A 23,532-nucleotide genomic window follows, 5' to 3' on the forward strand; every position below is an offset into this window, starting at 1 on the left:
ATTCCAGCCAAGGGATCAGTTCGGGTGACACTTAAGCTTTAGCTTGACATAGTCAACTTTCTGATTTTATTGTATTTCAAGGCTTCAAATCAACCATCACATATAAGCACTGTCATTGAAATTGGATTTGCAAGCTTCTTTCGTAACAATATTGCATAACAAGTAAATCAGTCAGTTCACAGATATCGAAGTGAAAGGAGGAAAACCAGGTCCATCATTATCATAAATTAGGAAGACAAAACAGCATTAAAACAAAATATTTTTGTTGATAAAATAATCTTTTTTTCAAATGCAAGGTTATAAATGGATTTGGTTAGTAATAGATTAATTTTGCTCAGGATTCCCGATCGACTTTCTGACAGCTGGCAGAAGTAATATTACACTATCTTCAAAGAAACTGCGTATTTTCTATGTATAATCTTACAGAAAATGAAAATAGCAGAAAGAATTTACGTTAACTGAAATAAATATACGATGAACTTTAATCAAATAATTACTTTACAATTTACTTGTTGCTGTTTATAATTATCCCTAAGTCAGTTAACTTTATAATTGAGAAAGCTAAATTATAATTACAGATAATCTCTGACAAAATAAATAATCAATGATGTATGATTTCTCAACAAATGAAATGAAACGAAACAAAATCCAAATAAAACACACATAAAATATAGTACGTCCACAACATGAAACATGCAGAACATACACATGACATACATAAAAACAAAACAAACAAATACACACATCTTACCTCACATGAGGAGTAATGGTTATTTACCATATATTCTAATCATGTCTAATATTGTACATGCAGCCATTAGGACACTATCCTAATGGATAGTATCCTAATGCATATAAAACGTATTGTCTATTTAATTTTACGATATGGTTAAAATTTGTTCAGGAACACGAAAATTGACTATCTCATATATTACTCTTGAAATCTTTAATAAATAATAATTATTTAATTCATACTGCACTTATCTGAGTACAATTAATCAACTAAAGCAGTGTGCACACATTACAATGACTCTAGGTCTCAAACTCCTAAATAATGAAACCGACGACTTTACGTAAATAAATACTTTATAAAATTACACCTACATTAAACTATAAAAATAATTATCTGTAATCCTAGCAGATTTTAATAGACAATAATTTAAGTAAATCTGACTCTGCCTGGCAAATATATTGTAGCACGAACTTGTACCACCGGGAAAGTGAAAAACCGCCAAAACCAGGTAACCTAATCGAACTACCTGCGGTGCAATGAACCATAAAATTTAAATAATAAGGTTATACAGTTCCAGGTCGTTTGTAGAAATAGATAGCATATTCTATAAATAAATGTAATTCTTTTAAAAATACTTATTATTAATAACAAGAACTCAAATCATTCTATCATAGTAATTTTATTTACTTAGTATCATCACCAGTTCAAACCTGAAATGAAATATGTTAATTAATATTACACTCAAATATTTACTATGAAATACTGGCTATAACACAGATAATTAGAAACAAATGTAAAGTATCACCAAATCACTCATTAATATCAAACATCATGGATAATATAATAACTTACTTGGACAGAAAACTTTTTCGCGTTGGGGGCACTTTTGGCATGATATTCCACAGTACTGTTCATAATACGCTGTCAAGTGAAAAGATTGGCACGTAGCAGTGTGTGAAGCCCGATAAGGTACTTGCTAGCCCTGAAAATTTTGAAAAGTTTAATTAAAAAAAAAGGTCTGCTGTAAAATTGTTAGTCCGGACCTTGAGGACAACAGGATTTTTTTTAAAAATAAATAGATTTTGACATGCTACTCTTTTTTTCTTTTTTTTCCCAAAAATATATTGATGGTAATTAGGATAGAATGCCATGATATTTCTGAAAATATAAATTAGTAGAATATGTCATAATATTTCCGGCAAAAGAAGTTGAGTCTTTATTTGAAACCGAATTAGGTCCTAGGGCTATTCATATACAAGTAACACAGAAATGATCTATGCTTTGGTCTGATGTGGTATTTTGACTGATATTTTAAAATGGGATTCTTACTACCATTTTGTTCTATATTACATAATATGGCATATGTCCTCATGAATTCTAAGAAAGTAATCTTGCTTATTGAGCTACTTATACTTTAGATTAATTGAAAGAATATATATCGTGTGGAATAGATTAAAGTGAAAAAATGGAGGAGGATAAACGAGTTCCGATAGATAGAGGCTGGGCATGGGTGATTCTTGTCGGTAAGTGCTATATATAAAAGTCATTAAGATCATAGAAAATATAGAGAACTCTTGCACTACGAACGTATACAAGAATTGCAATATTTTTTTAAACAAATGTATCCAATAAAATGTTTAAAAAGGACATCAAAAAATACAAGCTACAGAGATTTAAGATTTTGTAACAGCAGAGGCTTATTAATATTTACATAAAATTTGTTCAGGTGCGATCTGCAGATAGTATTTATGTGATAAATTGCCATACTCTCTTAAGCAAACTTCATTGTCGTGTTCCTGGTCATTGGCTGTACCTCCTCCTTTGGACTTTTCTTTGCTGAGTTTATGAGTGAATATAAGGCGTCCGCCTCTAGCATCACCGTGGCATTGTCGGTACAGACTGTCATATTCAGTTTCTCTTGTAAGTCTCATATAGAGTGCAATTCCTTTTTACTGACTCTCTTTCATCATTAGACCAATCATGAGATGATTATAAACAATTTTCCAGATATTATCAAAGGAGATGTTTTTCCTTCCATTTTGCTCACCGCCCAAGCATTATCTGCAAAATCTTAATAAATTTCTCGGGTTGATATGATTTACATGTACCTCAATATTTCTTATTACAGCTCTCTTTGCCATGAATTTTGGGTGTGGTCTGGCATCTAATCGGACTTACATTATACTTGGAGGTCTCTTTGGTTGCTCGGCATATGTCATTAGTGCCATAATAAAGGACATGTCCTATCTAATCCTATCCCATGGTCTAATATTTGGTATGTAGCTATATGGTTAAAATTACTCGGTTTTAAAAAGATTTATTTTTTAGAAACTTGCATTTTCTCAATTATATCGTTCGTTTTAATTTTGAGAGAAGAGATATGGGGTAAAAATCGGATTTTATAGTAGGAACTTTATAATGTTTTTGGTAATTGAGAAAGTTTATACTTGAACAAAAATAATGATTTTAATTATAGCAAAGCCTAGACTAACTGGCTTTGATTTTTTTTTTTTACATGGATCTTTATGTACGATGTTGCTACTGAAAATCTGATGAAAAATCCTATTCCATCAAACTCAACTTGGTATAGTAGCAAGGTAAAACAAGAGAACAAATAGTCTGACGATGCTGTCAAATCTGAGAACAATGGTCTCATATATAAAATGTGAAGATAATGAACAGTGACCAATCTTATAAATCCAGTAAAGAATATGAATCTAGAACAGGGCTAAAGGGACCCCTGGAAACATCAGAGAAGGCAATAAATGCCTAGGAGGAGTAGACATCCTATATCAAAACGATGCTTAAGCATAAGCGGAACACAGTTTACATATTAAGTAATTAATATTCTCGTGTAACACATTATATTCTCAAAGTACCTGTCTGATTGAATAAGATTTTCGAAAATTCACTTTTTTAAACATGCATTAGCCATGGCCATGTTAGGTTTAAATCACAAAAGCAAAAAATATGCAAAGTTACCATTTCACTTTTTTTTTATCATAGACATTATCTCTTCCTAAACACTGATTAAATTTTTAAGGTATATCTTATGGATTTTCCTATGGACCAGCACTGGTAGTTCTAGGCCGATACTTCAACAAGAAAAGAGGATTGGCGGCAACGTTAGGAAATATGGGAGCCAGCTTTGGAAGTTTGATATTCCCACCTGTCATAAGGATTCTCCTGGACAACTACGGTCTTAAGGGTGCACTTGTTGTCATTGGAGGCCTCTTTCTAAATCTTTGTGTAGCAGGAGCTTTGATGAGGCCAATTGCATTCTATAAAGAGCGGATTAAATGTACTACAGTAAATTCAAAAGAACTTATTTTGTCCCAGAACATTTGGACAACGCACGATGAAATTGAAGGTGGTAGAAACCACACACCTAATGTTGGAAATCATACGACAATAGACAATTGTTCGCATTTCAAACTGACCCAAGAAAATTGCTACAAAGGAAGGATGTCAACTGTAAAAAAAGTTCTTCTTGATAAAACAAAAACTATATGCAACGCATCGATAAAATTTCAAGTTTTGCAAAATTTGCTATTCAGGATGTGGATTCCCGTATGTTTTCTAGCAATAATCGGATGTGTTCAGATAGTGATTTTTATACCTCCACACGCTAAAGATCTTCAAATAGCAGATAGTAAGATTACTCTCCTGGTGATCATGATAGGAGCTTCAAACTTGTTTTCTAAGATTTTTGTAGCTTTTCTTATCCATCGTAGTTGCATGACAAAAACTCACATGATGGCTGTTTCTTTGATAATAACCGGGGCATCTTGTATGTTCATTTCATTGTATACAGACTTCTTGACAATATCAATCCTATCCGTAATATTTGGATTTTTTGGAACTGTTTATTTTGGTTTATTTCCTGCTGTAATTGCTGAATTTGTAGGAGTAGAAAATCTTTCCAGTGCAATGGCGATAAATATGTTAATGCAGGGACTAGGACTGTCTATTTCCAACCCAATACTAGGTAAATCTAGACATTTGATAGAAATTAATGTTGAATGAATATTTTAAGGTTACTTGAGTCTTTCAGGTAACATATTGCTATATACTATATCGCTATGCGTCGAATGGTGTTTGTAATGTGACGTGTGAAACTTTTGCACATTTTTTCCAAACCACTGGGCCAATTTGGAAGAATTTTGCAAAAACGTATCCTCAGGAGGTGGAAATTCAATTTTTCTTTCAAAGGAAAAGCTAGGTCTCTTTCTAAGGAAAGGACGATAATCAAGAAATAATAAAAAGAAAGGGTCATTCAAAATCTTTTAGTTTAAGCATGTAGTCAGAATTGATAAAAAAAAATTGTGAAAGCTTCTTAAAATCATGGCCCCTGGGGCAGAGATCTGGTAACAAAATGTGCCCTAAGATTTATAGAAATTTATTGATAAATTTGACGATTTTCCTTTCAAAAAATACAAGACTACATATTCTCAACCCTATACATGTAAACAAACATCCCTATGTAGTGTAGATTCAAAATTATTCAAATCATTGTCATCGAGACAGGGATGAGGCTAGAAGTTTGATGCAAAGTATATAATAATATAGGTGAATATCTTTTAAAAATCCTTTATTTCTGAAATTTTGCATCGCAGAAGTGAACAACACTTTTAAATAAACTGTTTTTATACCTACTTTCTTCTGTCATACCGATACGACTCCCCCTTTTTTATTTTTTAGTCCAATTTTGTATTTTATTTTTTAAAACGTACATAATTTTATTATTCACTGCGAAATATATATTACATCCTGGCGTGGACCAGTCAATCGCTAATACAAAAAGATACATTATACGGTTATCTATTTCAGGATATCTAAGAGACACATCGGGATCTTTCTATGCTTCCTTCTATGTCATGGGATCAACTCTTATTATCAGTGGAGTAATACTGTTCTTGGAACCTCTGTGTAGAAAGTTAGAAAGAAGAAGAGCTGATTCTAAAAACATAGAACAAGAAGTTGTTGTTACACCATAATGATGATGATGATGATGTTGATGAGGGAGAGAGAGAATGTATATAGCATTTCAATTCAGTCTTTTAATAAAAAATGTATATCCTGAATAATTACTCTTTATTTTGAACAAAAACACACTTATTTCAACAGTTGAAAGGAAAACTTCAGATTTTTATCAGATACGAATATGCTAATTCTAAGTTGTGACATGATCCGGCGAGTTTTCCTTTGAAGTCAACCGTACAATAACTGCGATATAGAACACTTTTTGTAGGCGTTTCTTATGCAAACGAACAGAAACTGTACATTATCTGCAAAATATCAACGATACTGTACAGTTTATTTTTAGCGTTGAGGGAAAACTGAATCCTATCTCAAATGATATAGACATAAGAATCATTCAAACTGATTGATAGTGCTGTTTGCACTTATCTAAAATTTGAGATAAATTAAGAATTTGACAACGTAAAGTTACCAATGCGGATTCAAAAATTTTTGAAAGGAGGGAGTGAGGGTAGTAAACAAATGGTTTTCTTCGGGAAAAAATGTCCAAAATGGAAAATAGGGGATTTCGTTGGGGTAGATTCATAATCAGACCTGACACTATGCGAGTGATCGTTACGTGTTGATAGGTTAAAAGTATACACAAGTTTAGCAAACATAATCTACGAAAGCCAGAAAGAAAAGACAAAAATGGTGGGGGGAATATTGACCCGTGCGAGTGAGTGCTGGATCCGCCTTTGGTTACTCTGTATTTTGTTTCAAACATGAAGGTAATATGCCCCCTTTCTTTCATCCTGTTTATTTCAATTTGGTGCCAAGAATTTTGTATACACATGTATGACGACCGGTCGATGACATTGTCAGACATTTGTTTAAGAATATACAACCTCCCCGAAACATTTTTGCTTCAAATACATTCCTACATGATTCTTACATGTATGTATCAAAATGTTTTGCACTAAATTCTTAGCATAAATTAAAAAAATGTCAGCAAGAGCTTAATAGAAAGGGAAAAAAACTATGCAATCAAATATTAATTATATTTTTGGAAAACACAATATAATGTCTCTCATACTATAGAGACCAGGACGTTCACCTCACTCGGCATTTTAGTTGCGATTGCTAAAAATGGGGAACTAAATCAACTTTCTGCCAAATCATCTGATAAGCTGAGAAACATGTACCTAAATAGGCATGTAAACTAGTGAGGTCATAAGAAAGGTCATGTCACAAGTTATTTAGAATACTCGTTTCCTACTGTATCGGAGATACAGAGCGAGGCCCGGCTCGAGCTATCGCTCTCGCCTTAAGCCCCGCCCTGTATCTCCGATACAGTAGGAAACTCGTACTCTGAATTTAACTTGACAAAGTATAACTCAAGTATAATTTTCATGAATTGTCATTATGTTTTATTTTTTGTATGATTTTATGTTCGTTTGAGTATGAATAAACGTTACATGTTTTATATAATATAATACATGCACTTTGGATAATTATTTTCCATTTCATTGCATAGTATATCTCTACATGTTACCTCAAATAATATCATTTTTTACAATGCATAGCATTGCTCTTCATATTACTTCTTTTTATTTCAGTACTTTAACTTACAGGTAAGCATAATTCATATCAAAACACAATGCTTAAATTAATTTCCGATATAAAACATAAAAGGTTTTTTTTTTGGATAATATTTGGTTTCACAAAATCCATGTATAATACCCCCTTATCAATGAATTCTGCATATAATTTCATACATGTCCATGTACTATATTAGTTTTCACTGCATAATATGAAAGCATATAAGCCTAGGAAAGTATGTAGCCTTTGTCAATACTACACAATATAGTATACACGGTATAATTTGACTATTGTTTCATTTTCATGAACTGTTTAGAACAAATATATGTTCCTCAAAAGAATGTCCAGCAAAGAACTACGTGTATTTCATTATTTTCATATGTATCTAATATGTATTGAAAGGTATCTGAAATATACTCTTAATTGGTGGATTCCTCAATACATCATATGAAATCTTCCTTCAATACGCGGAACCAGATTGGGATTCCATTCCTAAATGGATTACTTTTGTTTATGGTACCTGACTATTGAAATTATCTGCATATATATCATTTAGTATATTAAGTATCCAAAACGAATTTATGAGCTATGGCTTCTTCTTGATGATTAGGACCAAATTGTTAGTTTTTTATCCACTGTACAAGTCCTTAAAATTCTCCATTCATCTCCTATTACCTCAATTATTATGTGTTTTGTTTTTTTCTTGGCCCTAGATCGTGAATTTTTCTTCAGAATTTTGCTGGATAATCCATAGTGGCACCTAATCCCACCTCTGATGTCTTAGAGGTCTGTGTTTGCTCTACTCCTATTTTGTAATGTTTAATGGACTTTTGAGCTGGAATACTGTTCATTATCTCCACATATTTCACTCTTTCTATTTTTATAGGGTTTGTCAAATAATTTCTATTTTTATAGGGTTTGTCAAATAATAATCGGACAGAGAGGTAAGCATATCGATACTTTCTATAGAAAATTTGGGTATATTCTTTTTATTCCGATCATCCATCACTATGTCTCATTATCTTTTACCTAGAACTCCTCTAACATTCAAAGCAGGAACCAAATCAAGATAATAAATTGTACTCTAGATGTGCAATTTGGTTTCAGAGTTTTTATTTCTTCCTCAGGGGCCAAATCAGAGTAAAAAAAAGACACTTTCCTACAAAACCTGGTTCCCAGAACTTTTCTTACATATTAAGAAGTAGCTAAATCAACTTTTGCAAAATAATTGGTGGTGTCTTGTAGATGTGCGATAAGGTTTTGAAAATTTCATTTTTATTCTGGAGACCAATGGAGGGTCGAAAAAATGACGAAAACCTGATTCCCATAGCCCCCCTCATATTTTATGCAGTACCCAAATCTTTTAAAATATGATAGGTGATCTCCGAAAAAGTGTAATATGGTTTGAAATTTTCATTTTCATTCTGGGATTAGGCATGACCCATAAGAAATTGCCAAACATAATTCTCAGTGTATCGTGCTATATGCAGCAAGAATGTATTTGGTTTAAGGACTGGAATATTAAGTATTTTAAAGATATTTGAACAATTACAAAAGGAAGAGGATTGGGATGACCTAGGAACTTGTCCAACATTAAACTCAATGCAATTTGATATGTGCAGCAAGAATATATATGGATTACGGGTGGGCATCTCAACTTGATTTAAAGCTACTTCCCATGTACAAAGGGGGGGGGGGTACGTACGGGTATTAACGTCTTATGACAACATCTACCCGTAGGTTTAATTAACACATGTATGTTATACTCGTAATTCAATTCCTTTTAAATAAACGTTCTCCTTATCAAGCATGCTGTTCAAGAGAGAGTCTGTAGTTCCAAGTATATGCTGTTTATTTTTCAGCATGTGTTTCTTCTATAAAGAAGAAATTTCAGTGAATTATGAAAAACTAGAATAACAAGTAGAAAATTTAACGTGCCCAATTTAAAAAGAACACTTAGAATTTGATACATGTATATTCGGTCAAAGATCTGCATCCAGAACCTATCCATCCATAATTTTGTCAATGGTGCATCAGGTTTAATTATAATTGATGTTTCTCATATGAAGATATGGTGAAAATATCTGTCCAGAAAAATCCTCATGTTGTATTATGGACTTTGAAAGTAAAAAAGAACACGGAAGACAATTAATTTCTCATTCTGACTTGTTCCTTTTCATTACAACTAAGCTTTTCATTACAACTAAGCTTTTTAATTTATTATATTAATAAGGTGATTTCTTTACTTTTATAGGCTGGAACATTTTGGCACCATTCAGATACCTCTTTCCTGTCATATACTTGATAAACTGTGGTATTTTCCTACTACAATTACTCATTTAATCATTAAAAATTTACAATCTTCGTGGTCTTTTAATGACAATGAAAAACTGTATGTCAGTGGTTTACATTTCCAATTTACTCAGGCCTGTACATATTCTTCTTTGCTTCACATCTGGCTCCTTGAATAATTTAATTTTCAAACGGTTCCACTGCCAGCTTTATCTCCATAAATATTTTGAATGTTTGGAATCATCTTGTGACAGTGAAACGATGATCACAGCAAAGCTGAAAAAGATACTTTAGCTCGACGATGAGTATTTTGAATAACAAATATATTTGGAGATGTTAACAAGTAATGTACAGTATTATAAATTGCTTCCTTCTTATGTGACTATGCACTTACTGACATACTTATTTATTTTGAAAACATGATCGATACTGATGATTCATTTAGGTACTTATAGTGCTATGAAATAGTAGGTGTTGCCTTGATTTAAATGTGAAATTGGTTGCATACATTAAGGAAATTATTTGCTATGATATTTTCATATTTTAAGCTACAGACAACATAATTGAGTATGCAACACCTGCATTTCTGCTTGCTTGATTGATTGTATTTTGTTTCACGTCCCCCACTGTGGGACGTGGAGACCGGACCTTCGGATGAGACCGTATAAACCGAGGTCCCGTGTCGCAGTAGGTGCTGGCACGAAAAAGATCCCTCACTGCTCAATGGCTGTAAGTGCCGAGTATAGGACAAAATTTGTAGCCCTCCACCGGCAAGTGGTGGCGTCTCCATATGAGTGAAAAATTCTCGAGAGGGACGTTAAACAATACACAAACAAACAATAAAACGTCCCCTTCGAGAATGTTGATTCGTCCCCGTAAACTTTATCATGCCAACGCCTATCGTGACTGGAGACTTCGGTTTAAATGTCTCATTTGAAAGACCAGCGGCTTACTTTTAGTGCCGGGCGCTTGGCAAAAGAACTATTTATATTTATGTTTTATGTTTGACGTGGCATGGTGAACAAGAATCGAACCAGGGCTTTTCGATCACGAAGCGAATGCCCTATCACGTGGTTTCCGCAAAAAACAACATTAAATTTTCCTTATATTAGTATAATTACATATTCTCTCCCTTCGGTAAACAATAGTACAACCTAAACCCAGGAAAACATCTTTATTTTGATATAAATGGCTTCAATAACAATAAAAATCCACCAAGAATCAAACAGACCCCCATGAGGTAGAATCCACCCACATACGATCCAGTCTTGTCTCGTATAAAACCTGTAAATATAATTTGTATAGAGGCATGTAGATATTACATTTGACCACTGAACTATTTTTGAAACTACATGTACATCGCACTAATCTTCATCCTTCGCTAAAGATCTATTCGAGTTTTGTACCCTCATGCATTATATACGTGCGTATGACTGAATACATCATTTTAAGAAGAAATGAAACTTGACAGGTGAGGTACAGTGATTCCAACTTACCGACTAGTGTTGATGTTATAGCAATCGATGTCCCTCTTGTTACCGTGCCCATAACTAAACCATGACTAAGATTTTCTAATCCTATGAAATCAACTATTAGAACGTTTATCAATGAATAGTATGTGCCACCAAATGACGCTTGCAGAATTCCAAATACTGCTAGCGTAACAAAATCGTTATAGAACGATGCCATCAGACAGACAATTCCATTTGCCATAATTGCTATGGTCATCATATGACACCTTTGGATCTTTTTATTATCAGAAATAAATATGAACAAAGTTCTTCCAAATAAATCACTGGCTGCTGAAATCGTGAGGAGGTATCCAATCATATCTGTTTCTAATCCTTTGTCTTTTGCAAATGGCGCAATGTAGGTCACAGGAATAGTACAACCAGCAGCAACAAGAAAAGAAAACATCATTAGAATAACGAATTTGGCATCTTTGAACAGAGAAAAGTCAAATAACACAAACAAAAATTGAATGCAACAATTTCTTTCTTCATTGTATTTAGAAGATGCCGAGTCCATTTGGTTCTTTGATTTTGCTGTATTAATCATATCTAGGGATACGGTACTTGCAAGGTTCATTGAGCTTCCACACAATTCTACTGACTGTATTTTGCTATTTCGTATGTGCGTAGAATCAATATTTGTCAATGAATGTGATTTCCCATTTAACTTAACAAGTGAATGTAGAGAGTGTTTTGAACCAGTGAACGTATTTCGGATATCATATTCAATGTTTAAGTTATTCTCCTTGTCGTTAGAGATAAGACATTCGTTATGATCCGTTATATCGGATATCTTGTCATGTTCTTTATTCTTATTTTCTTTCTTAGTAGTTTGTTCTCTATCAATTGGTCTCATAAGTAATCCAATAGGAAGGAAATGAAGATACAATCCGCCTGCTATAGTGAGTGTTCCTTCCAAACCATATTCACTAAAAAGAAAGGTTAACAGAAAAGGCAAGGCCAAGCCCCCAAAACTCCCACCAACATTAGCAATTGCATTGGCCATTCCACGATGTTTTTCAAAGTATTTTCCTACCATCAACATTGAAGGCAGATGGGCAAACATTGCCGATATAGCTGTGATAAGAGAAAAGTATCATATTAAGTACGTTTAAAAAAGCTTATTTGATTTTAAACGTTACATGTAGTTATGTACCAATTCTTAAACAATGAATGATGTGCAGAATATAACGATATACACTATCCTAATGATAAAGTGACATTTGTCGCGGTTTCAATTTAACAAATGGGAACTCAAGAACATTGAATTATGATTTTTTAAATAAATATGTATGTAGTGTTTAACAATGTGAACCAAATGTATCGGTACACTGAATTTATATCAGAAGTGCAGATATATCTGAAAGGTTTCTTTACAGATAATAGTATTATGGTGAGCGTAACTTTTTGCTTAAACGTCTCAAAGTTTTGTAGTTTCTATAAGACAGTCACTATAATATGGCAGTTTCATTCACTTTTTCATTTGTGTTTCAAGGATGTAATTAAAAAAAATGCCATGCTAGTATCTTTTATAAATACGAATAATCCTTCTTATATGGTGAACATACCGAATAAAGCACTATGCGTGAAAAACAAAAATTCTGCAAACGGTGCATAAGCATTTCCTAACTGGCACGCTAGTCCTATGATTGCGGCACACATTACCATAGTCCTTTCTGTTAAGTATCGAGTTCCGATACCCATGATGATGATTGCTGCAAAGGAAACATACAGCAGAAGGTATAACTAATATATTGTAAGATTAGATATTTGTAGTTTTCAATTATAGGGAACAAATACGGTAATTTTGAGTTTAAGAATGTCTCTGAACTACTTACAGCTAACACTGGCTACAATGGTTTGAACTGAGAGCACCATAGACAGTATTGAAGCACTGGTCGCGTATTTCTTTTGATATTGTACAAAAAATAGTCCGAACGATTTAAACATTCCTAGGATGATGAAATACTCCAAAAAGCAGGCTACAAGAGAAGAATAAATATATTTTAAAATATTTGTATATGATCAGAAATAGCAAACTATGTTATCAGATGTACCCACTAATCAGATCTTTGATATATCAACAAAACCAGCTTGGATAATTAAGAGAGAAGAAAAGTCGCTTGGTTGTAGGGAATACAAACAAAATATGTAGATTTGATTTCATTTTTCCTTTTTTAATAGATCAGACAATTACAATTCAAACACAGAGGGAGACACGTAAATGTTATAATCTGTTGTTATAAAAGCCAACCCAGGTTGCATTAACCTTCACTACCCCGTCTTCTGTTCATAATTAATTCATATCCTGATCGACCTCCAAAGCAATATCAATGACAATTTGCAAAATTAATGAATTAAAGCAATATCGTTCACTCATATTCGAAAACAAATCAGTTTCACAATTTTGCAGAATAACATTCCAGGAAGTCGAGGAGGTTCGAGGAGGAGAAAGTCAAAAATCATGCAAAAAGTTCAGTCTTTGAACATCAAGTATTCACATGTATGTTACGTACCAAGAAGAACGATCCAGGCCCAACCTCTGTCCACAGAGGCCGACGAACTTTTCCGAAAATTGAAAATTGTCATCTGCAAAAATAACATCAAATACTGTATTCATCACTTATAAGCTTTAACCCACCCCCACCCCTTTTCCGAATATATCACTTCTTTAAGAGGTATCGGTGGTCATGACCAACGTTTTAAAATACAGAAAAAGAAAAGTTTTATATAAAAATATATAAAATTGCATAAAACATGTGATGTGTTTTTTTTTCTCTAAATAACAGATAATGGCTAGAAAAATAATACGTTATACTTTAAGATGGATCTGTGGGATAATTTGCTGAAATCCCAGCCTAATTAATTGTTAATAATAGGTTGCCATTAGAACGTGCCGTTAAATATGGTAAATGATGTAATATTATGTAAACAGCTGTTCACAACTTCAGATTAAGATAAAACTAAGAATGTCTACAACAGTTATCCTATTCCAAGATATTGGAAGGCTTGTATAAAGTACTATTTTCAAAAACGTCAAGGTCATTCAAGCATGTTTTAAAAATTATAGATACACAGAAAATACATAACAAAGAACCATGCGTGTTGAAAGTATCTTTTGTGTATCGTAACAGTATGAATATGAATCGCAATGTCCTTGATGGATGTGAAATATTCAATGGAATGACACTTACCTGCTCTCATATAAAGAAGAACCTTGACTTGAACGGTTTATTATACACCGGTATCTCCAGATACAAACATTGGCGATAAGGAATCCACTTCCATGAGAGTTAACACACTGAAAAGGGAACGTTGACATCGATTCTGAGCGACCTCTAGGCAACATTTTATAACGCATCAAGCGCTGAAATGCACACACATTACACGGCTGTAAACACTGATTAAACACTTAAACAGGTTTTCAGGGAATGGATCCAGGTTTTCTCTTTTATTCGACCTGAACGTTTATTGGCTATATGTTCCAATTTACGAAGTAACCTTACTTAATCAAAAGATTTAACGTATAATTGTTCATTTTTCGCATTTCATAGTCACCTCATATATTATGATGTTGTTCGACATATGTATGATTTCAGTGAAAATAAACCTATATAATTAGTAATAATATAGTATGAAAAGAAAAATATAGGCGATTATGATTCATATCCGTCTCTCACTGAAATACAAGGAGAATTATGTTGAAGTCGTTAGCATTACGAGGGAAATGAATTGTTAATGATGAGTGAGTGGCTAGGATTTTGTCCTTAATCACAATTACATCGTTAAATAATATAACACAACATACATAGACTGAGTATTCATAGTTTTTAAACCTTATTTTTGAGGGAGGAAATGTGTAAAAGCAACGTTTATTGTTTTGTATTTTTAGAATATGATTTTTTTTTCAGTGACAGATTCACTTTTCATTCCGATTTACAAATATATAAATTATACACTTACGTGGGTCTTGTACAATTTGTTGGAATCGCCACTGGTAATTAAGGAATAACTGTCTTATTTTTTGGATTCATGATGTGATCAATCGAGTGGCTTGCGTGATAATTTGCATAAACGCCGAAGGCGTTTATGCATAAAATTATCACGCAAGCCAATCGATTGATCATCGTCATGAATCCAAAAAATCTGACAGTTATTCCTTATATTTACATGCTCCTGATTCTGCAAATTCCCGTGCTAATAGCCCCGCTTCTGTCTCTATTTGTCCCGCCCCGCACGTGATTTTTTTTCTAACCGCACCTATCGATGAACCAGTAGATTTATGTAGAAATAAAGTATTTTTACAATTTGCAATTTTATCTCGGACAAAGACATTGGAAATGTAAATATTTATGAATCAGCACACTTAAAACCGTCCTTAAAAATATCCAAATGCTCCTGTTTTCAGTGAATGACTCCTCCAGATTTCCTCATGGTCATTCGAGAATGCTTGAATCGCGTGATTGAGTGAGGTCAATGTTACAATTACCTATTCAACCTCTATAGCTAAAAAATATTCTGTTAAAATGTATTTGCAGAGGTAAGAGATTTTGTTACAATTTTCAGCGGCCCATGCTGACAGATACTAGTAATTATTCTAGATATTATTATAACAAAAGGCACTGCAGAATTTTAAACACTCAACGAAAAAGAAACACTTTAATCAGAATTTTATTTTTTTTAAGTAAATATTAGTAATAGAACAAATGTTACATTCGTAAGATATATATAATGCAAATAACATTTAGACATTACAAGTTAAGCCAAAAAACTGAGATTTGTTGATCGTTTATACATGTATAAATTGAATATCAATATGATTGTAAACTTTATGATTTTGATACTTCGTATAAAGAATATTCAGTATTTTAAAAAGATTAAAGTTATATCAACAAAGTTACATAACTTTTATTGAGAAATAAGATAAAAATAATTTTCATTTATTTTTTCAAGAATGAATATATAAAAACATAGAGGAGATGTAGATGTAGATGTAGAGGAGATGTAGACATTCTGGTGCATAGGAGATGTAGACATTCTGGTGCATATGCAGAGGAAGTTATTACTGCAATTTATTTTCGGTTAATTATGCAGGATTGTCTGCTCGCGAAAATTTTATCCTCGCGAATATTTATATCGTGTAAGAATATAATCAACGGTAACCAAAATTCGCAATTTTTTTGTCTTGCTTATAAATATCAAGCATAAATCTTGCGAAAATAAGGTGAAAATTTGGTGATCTACTGTACAGTATTTAACTTTGCTAGTGTTGCCAGATGATCCCACTTTGGCTACTTTGTCCCCAAGTTCAAATGAAGTGTTCCATAATTTTCACATATTTTATATTTGTTAAAATAGAGTAATTTTAAAATTCCTCTTTTAAAATTCACGATTGATAATTTACTTTGGGGTACTTAGTTGCTCCCCTTTTGTACGAACAACAGCCTTAATGCAATTTCACGAAACTTTTTTTCATCATATTGAGCACCATTTTAGATAGATGCTTTCTACACACATTAAATTTATAAATTGTTGGCATGTTTCGTGAAGGGTACGGTCTTTTTATTTGACCCCAAATGTTTTATTTGGGTTATAATCAGGAATGTCCCAGGGCAACGGAGGTGCATATATTACACATGTGGTCAGAGAAACTCTTGTCTTTTTTAAGTTATACATGCTTCTCAATAATACATACAAATTGTTTTCTGGAAATTACTATCCAATCACTCTTTCAGTATCTCTTGATGAGCACAAGCAAGTTTCTCAAAATGCAATGCATACACGAAACATTCCCGATTGAAACTCAAACATTTAAGGTGAAATTTACGATGGAACAAGAAGACTTTGGTAAAAACATGCCAAGGGTCACAAAGACACGTGTCAGACACTTCAGCGAGAATGGTACTCAAATTCCAAGAACGTTCTCTGAAAACTTAATTCATAGCAATCTTAGTATTATTAAGACTGTTTTTCCTGTAAAAGGGGGGCAACTAAATACTAGAAAAGAAAATATTAATTATAAATGTGAAAACTATACATGTAATTATAAAATTGCAAAATTCATTATATGTTTTGTTTGAGTGATTATTCAGTAGCAATATAAAATCTTAATGATTTACCGTCGATTTAAAAAAAAAAAAAAACAATACCAGCAATACAGTGTACGTTTTCTTTAATTACTATATTGGTGTTTATTATAAAATACCCGTAAAACCAACTGAATTTCATTTCAGCAGAACAAATAGCTTGTTAATTAAATATTGATCAGCATATGTCTGCTAAAATTCATGAAACATTTTCACTTTTCGACACAAAAGGCTTGAAAAGCAAAATAGCACCACCTACAATGGAGCATATCCCCATCAAGTAAAATCCACCGACATATGAGCCTGTGTTGTCACGTAAAACACCTAAAAAGTAAAGATGGACATTGGAAATTAAATGCAGATTATGCAAGTTAAATTTTAGGGTTTGAATAACTTAAGAAAGATTATTATTCCTTTAAACATAAGCCTAAGAGACCAACAAATCAACTAACAAACACACACACACACACACACACACCCACACACACACAGAGAGAGAGAGAGAGAGAGAAAATACAAATTTAAAAAAAAATCAATAAGCTATTTGATTGAAGGTTTAGGTAATATACATGCATTTGTTTTCTTTGAAGAAGAGCCTTTTTTCTAGCGATTGTTCTTCTTGATTTGGCAATTATATTTAATATTAATCTATATAAGAGAATTATAATAACAACTTTCGTTCTGGTCATATTAATATAATAAACGTACCAATCAGTGTCGATGTTATAGCTATAGAAATTCCTCTGGTCATTCTATTTACTGCTAGGCCGTGATTCAGACTGTCTAATCCTATAAACTCGACCAACAGAATGTTTATCAAAGAATAATACGTTCCACCTAATGCCGCCTCCAAAATGCTAAATACAGCTAAAGAGACAAAACTAGTACAGAACACTGCCATTAAACACACGATTCCATGGACGACCATCGCAATTGCCATCATATGATGCTTCTGGATTATCTTGTTGTCTGCTATGAATATAAATAGGAATCTACCGACTAAATCACTGGCCGATGAGAATGTCACAAGGTATCCGATCATATCACTTTGTAATTTTTGGTCTTTGGCGAAAGGTGGAATGTAAGCTACAGGAATAGTGCAAGCAGCAGCGATGAGCAACGAGGATGTCATTAACAGGTTAAATTTTCCATTCCTGAACAAAGAAAAGTCAAATATTTTAAACAGAAACTGCAAGCAAAGACCTTTTCTATTTTCAGTTTGTTTTGAGTAATTTTCTAAATTTGGTTTTGAATTCTTGAAGTCACTTTTTCCCGTGGATATTGACACTGTTTCGTCTTCAGAACACATAAAGTTTGAAGAAAGAACATTTTGTTCCTCTTCGGATTTTGGGGGTAACAAAGTGATAGCATTTTCATTTTTCTCTTCCTGTTTATAAAGCGAGTCATTTGAGGCAGTGACAGCATCTCTCATTTTGTGTTCACCATTTTGTTGTTTTCTTTTCTTTGACTTAGAAAATCTATCTGGACTCTCCTCTTCTTTTATCAAACGATGGTTTTCTATTTCATTAATATTTTGTGATTTATTCGTCTTTCTTTCAATTGGTCGCATCAAAAGACCAATAGGAAAGAGGTGAAGGTGTATTCCACCAATTATGATGAGGGTACTTCGTAGTCCATATTCACTAAATAAATACGTCACTAACTGTGGTAAAACCAACCCACCAATTCCTGCACCGAAATTCGCAACTGCATATGCCATTCCTCTCCGTTTCTCAAAATATTTTCCAAGTATTAACATAGCAGAAAGATGAGCAGATTCTGATGTAAGTGCTGGAAGAATGATGAATATAATCACATTCAATATGATAGTCATGGCAAATAACAAGCTATCATAATGGTAGTGCTTAGATGACTTAAGAGTGAAAGGACTTAAAGTGTACCTAGGATTTATATTTTATATTAAATTCAAGAAACATTAGCCTTTATAGATTCTGAATTGAAATAATATTTTCTCTTTGTAAGCCAGGCCTTTCTGATGTTATAATACAACTGCTTGTTTATACCTAAAATAGTTCGATGCATTAGTGCTTAAATCACTCTAAGAGAAGCAGACGAACCACCGAATACACTGTTTTGAGACTTTGATTAGAAGAGCTACCAAGCCCATGGCCCATGGGCAAGTAATCTTTCTACTTGTGTGGCAAATGAAAACGTTGATAAGCAGATAGTAATATACCGAACAGATATAAAGCAGAAAAACTCATTTGAGTCTGTAACCTAGGCGAGCTATATCATATTTCCATACCATAGAGGGTGCTTTGTGTGAAGAAGAGAATAGAAGGTTGTGGTGCAAATGCATTGCCTAAATTGGAGCCAAGTCCAAGGATTGCCGCGCAAATAACCATTAGTCTCTCTCCAAAGTACGTTGTTCCAATACCCATTATAAAAATGGCTGAAAAATCAGAAGAGTTACAAATTATTTCTGTTTAGATTTAGGGATAGATTTTTTTTTTCCTGAAGATACTTCATTTTATCAAAAAGATCAGATATTTGTTTCTTTGTGTAGGTAAAGTGACTGAAGGTGATCAATAAATTATTTTCATGCAGAAGCGTGTTTCATTTATAGTTACGATAGATAAAATTAAGTGAATGCTTTTATTCAAGAGGTATCTATAGAGCATCTAAAGAAGTTCATACATATTTACAGGAATGAAAATCGAAGTTGAATCTCAACCCTTGCGTTGATGATAATTACATATATTAGCCTTTATAGTATGGAATAATCGGAAACTGTGGAAAACTATTTCATCATTAATATTTCACATTTTAAGTTCACATAAACCACTATGAATGGAATATAATTGCCAAAAAATTACACTAATAAAATAATAATTATACTAATTGACAATTTTTATTGAGAGCACAATGAAAAGTTGGGCTATGAATACATGTATAACTAGAAATTATAATGTATGAAATTCTTGAAAAGCTACAGAATTAAAGTTTGATAACTTTTTTTTTTGCATTTAAGCACGCAGCTTTTATAATGCTTAACAATTAGATGTCTTGCTAAAACGCATCAAAACGTATTGAAAAACTAAATTTTGATATTTCAAATAGTCATATTTCATCTTATTCTCTTCTTCAAGGAACAAATTCTTGAGTATATAATAATAATCAGGATATATATTGTGATACTTACAGCTAACACTGGCTATAATGGTTTGTACAGACAGGACCAGGGAGAGGACGGAGGCAGTAGTTGAGTACTTTCTTTGGTATTGCACGAAGAATAATCCAAAGGTTTTGAACATACCAATGGTTAAAAAATATTCCAAAAAGCATGCTAAAAGATAAATTTAATTATATATATATATATATATATATATATATATATATATATATATATATATCTCCTTTATACCACTTACCCAATAATACGAACCATGCCCAACCTTTGTCAACTGAGGATGACGTACTTTTCCGAAAGTTGAACATTTTTCATCAGTGATATTCTATGGTAAATGAAATAATGATTTTTTTTTAAATTCTTTATTCCTGTATTATTTGTAGATCTTTGTAGATATTTTACTGAATCACTTGCAAAATAGTTAAATAAAAAAATCCTTCGTATGTAAATTTCATGAGAATATTTTTTTGCGTTCAATTTTCCTTGAAGGACATCAATAATCATAGTATAAAATCATTCTAAATCCTTTTAAGAATATCATACATTTTTCCCGAGCGTTTGGACGAAAAGGAAAGCAGCTAAACCAGACACCAGGAAAAGAATTGAAAAAAAATCGCACACATTTAAATTCAAAGTCAACAAAAAAATGGCTATCCTACAATAAATATATTTATACCCTCTCCAGTGAAATTCTGTAGATGATTTTATTCACTTAAGCGGCTCACCTGATCTCAGATGTGATATAGTTTACATTTCAAAGTCATTAAAGCCTTTGAAGCCTTCTAAATCTGAAAGCCATGAAAAATTCTGATACTACACACTGTCCACACATGACCTACATGTAGATGAAAGGTGTAAATTTTGTTAAGCGAGACTGTCTGTCCGGTCAATCGTTTCCTGATATGGTCAGTAGCTATGTGGATGTTTTGTTGGAGAACAATGCATTTAATATCTTTAAAAAATGTTTGGTTGCCTTCTCCCCACCTACTGGCTTAAAAATGGCCCGACTCAAAACTTATTTTAATCTCCAGGAAGCAATTATTTTTTTATGCATTCTAGACAATAGATTTTAAAAATTTAGCATTGTAATTGAAATTTTCTGAGAATAAAAAATGTTCTCACCTACCTACCGACCAAATTTTTTTCATTCTGAGTCGGGAAAGGGCAAACAAACATTATTTTAAAGTTTGCGAGACTGTAGTATTTTTGATAATTGCAAAATTAAATAATAATTCCTAAGGAGAAAATGAAAAGTTACATTGATCAAAATGCAGTCTGTCCGATTTAGACCATTCTCGCCAAAAATGTAAAACATTTGCAAATAACTTATAAACAAAGTCAGTAAATAATATATATGAAAAACACGCACTAATGAATTTGGTTATGAAATCAACATTCTATGGTCATTAATTAGAACGAAGTGAATATATTGAAATAAATGTGGATAACTACAATTTCTGTCAACGTGAAAAATAAGTCATAGAGACATATCGGCACGTTAAAAAACTAAAACAAAAGGAGTTAAGTGTCTGGAAATCTTTTTAAAAAGAAATACTGAAAGTTTGACACATTGCAACCTTATGAAACAGATTATAAGCAATGCATGACGCATTCATTCAATGAAGCTTTCTTGACAGATATTTTAAGTCTAAAAAGATTATAAGCTTGGCTTTTGATTATTATTTTAACTTCCGTTGAATAACATAAATATGCTTTACCTGGTAGCAGAAGCTCCAACATTCAGTATAGTACAGATTGTGTAACTGTGTACTACATACCTGTGTTTCTGTGCAAAACCTTAACTGGTGATTCGTTAGGGAAGGGAGATAAAAGGAATATTATTTGGAGGCCGCCAAAATTAGTCAAGCAGCAGATAGATTTGTAAACATACTGATTTTGTTTTTGTTTTTTTTGTTTTTTTGTTTTTTTTCATATATCTTAGCAAGAGTACACAATGAATATTAAAATTATTTCAATTAAATATAATTTTCATCAAATGTAAGTATGACATTGTTTTTTTTTTTTAAATCTTATTTTCTTTCAGCATTAACTTTGGTATTTAAATAATTTGTTCACCTATCCAAAGGCTCAAGTGAGCTTTTCTGATTGAAGTTTGTCCGTCTCTCGCCCGTGAATTTACCTTTTTTTTTTCATTTTTGATTTCTTTCTTCTCCTCTAGATCTACAGAACCAATTTCAACTAACTTACCTTGGGTAATTGCGTTACAATTGTTCTGTTCAAATAAAAAAAGCCACGCCCCTAATGAAGGAGGAAATAATAATATAATAAAGAAAAGGCAAAAGTAGGGTCGATGGTTTTAAAAATACAACAACTGAGCCAGAAAAGATAAAATTTATAAGAAAGCCCTCTGACATACAATGATGGGTATTGAAGTAGTAATTTTTTTTCGTTGAAATGGAACGTTTGGGTCTTATTGAACGTCAATATATTGTTCCCTAATGACACGCCCATTTCTTCAGAATTAAAAATTAGCAATATTCGTCGCAATGTTTTAAAGTCATTTATGGCGTATTTTTTATAAGTTCAGACTAACTAAATTTTAAAAGATCTTTCTATTTGTTTTATTACTTTATATAAAGATAGGACTTTCCTGTAAATTACCCAATTTAAATCAATCATGTTTCAAAAATATAAGAAATTTAAAACAACAACCGGTTTATTTACCGACTCCGCATTTAAATAACAGACACAGTTCAAAATTAGTTTAACTATGGAAACACGAGGTTATTCAAGTTCAAATTCGGTGAAAATTTTAATTTGCACGCAAATAAGATATATCATGTTTATCTACACTCAGTCTCGTGTTTTTATTGTTTCTTAGCTCAGATACGCCATATATAGCTTTAAGAGACTGGCAATGCGAGTTATGTTGAAAATGGGGATATCCTGATATTGGGAGAGATAGTGAGAGATTGTAAAACTCTTCCGTAAAACTCATTCATTGCAACTAATATGTACATAATTACATGTACATGTACATGTATGTACATGTACGAGGGTTGATCCAAATATAATGTCACAACTCCTATAAAATCTTTAATAATTAAATGTTATCAACGAAATTTGACATATTAATAGCCATTCTCTGTAAGCATTTAAACTCTTATATAGGGAGTGTGGCACGCTAGGTCTTAGATTTTTATGAAACTTGGCACACATTCCTATATTGATGTTTGA

The 23,532-nt window shown here is 32.5% G+C and overlaps 3 protein-coding genes across 3 annotated transcripts; 1 reads left to right on the forward strand and 2 right to left on the reverse strand.

Annotated features, from left to right (window-relative positions):
* The first annotated feature begins 2,161 nt into the window (after window positions 1-2,161).
* LOC133180882 (monocarboxylate transporter 12-like) lies at window positions 2,162-5,730 on the forward strand. Its single transcript, XM_061315326.1, has 5 exons — window positions 2,162-2,256; window positions 2,510-2,653; window positions 2,862-3,008; window positions 3,777-4,721; window positions 5,564-5,730. The coding sequence occupies exons 1-5, from the start codon at window positions 2,199-2,201 to the stop codon at window positions 5,728-5,730; spliced, it is 1,461 nt and encodes a 486-aa protein (XP_061171310.1). The 5' UTR covers window positions 2,162-2,198.
* A 5,015-nt stretch (window positions 5,731-10,745) lies between these two features.
* On the reverse strand, window positions 10,746-14,559 carry LOC133181092 (monocarboxylate transporter 12-like). The gene is made up of 6 exons (XM_061315638.1): window positions 14,292-14,559; window positions 13,614-13,686; window positions 12,936-13,079; window positions 12,666-12,812; window positions 11,083-12,174; window positions 10,746-10,870 (listed from the first exon to the last, which is right to left on the reverse strand). The coding sequence occupies exons 2-6, from the start codon at window positions 13,684-13,686 to the stop codon at window positions 10,761-10,763; spliced, it is 1,566 nt and encodes a 521-aa protein (XP_061171622.1). The 5' UTR covers window positions 14,292-14,559; the 3' UTR covers window positions 10,746-10,760.
* Window positions 14,560-17,330: 2,771 nt separating this feature from the next.
* On the reverse strand, window positions 17,331-20,458 carry LOC133180883 (monocarboxylate transporter 9-like). Its single transcript, XM_061315327.1, has 4 exons — window positions 20,347-20,458; window positions 19,450-19,596; window positions 17,892-18,974; window positions 17,331-17,507 (listed from the first exon to the last, which is right to left on the reverse strand). The coding sequence occupies exons 1-4, from the start codon at window positions 20,456-20,458 to the stop codon at window positions 17,383-17,385; spliced, it is 1,467 nt and encodes a 488-aa protein (XP_061171311.1). The 3' UTR covers window positions 17,331-17,382.
* Between the last annotated feature and the right edge of the window lie 3,074 nt (window positions 20,459-23,532).

Source organism: Saccostrea echinata, unplaced genomic scaffold (assembly GCF_033153115.1).
Source record: "Saccostrea echinata isolate AGI-Se365-2 ecotype Australia unplaced genomic scaffold, CSIRO_AGI_Sech_v1 ptg000008l, whole genome shotgun sequence".
Taxonomy (NCBI): Eukaryota; Metazoa; Mollusca; class Bivalvia; order Ostreida; family Ostreidae; genus Saccostrea; species Saccostrea echinata.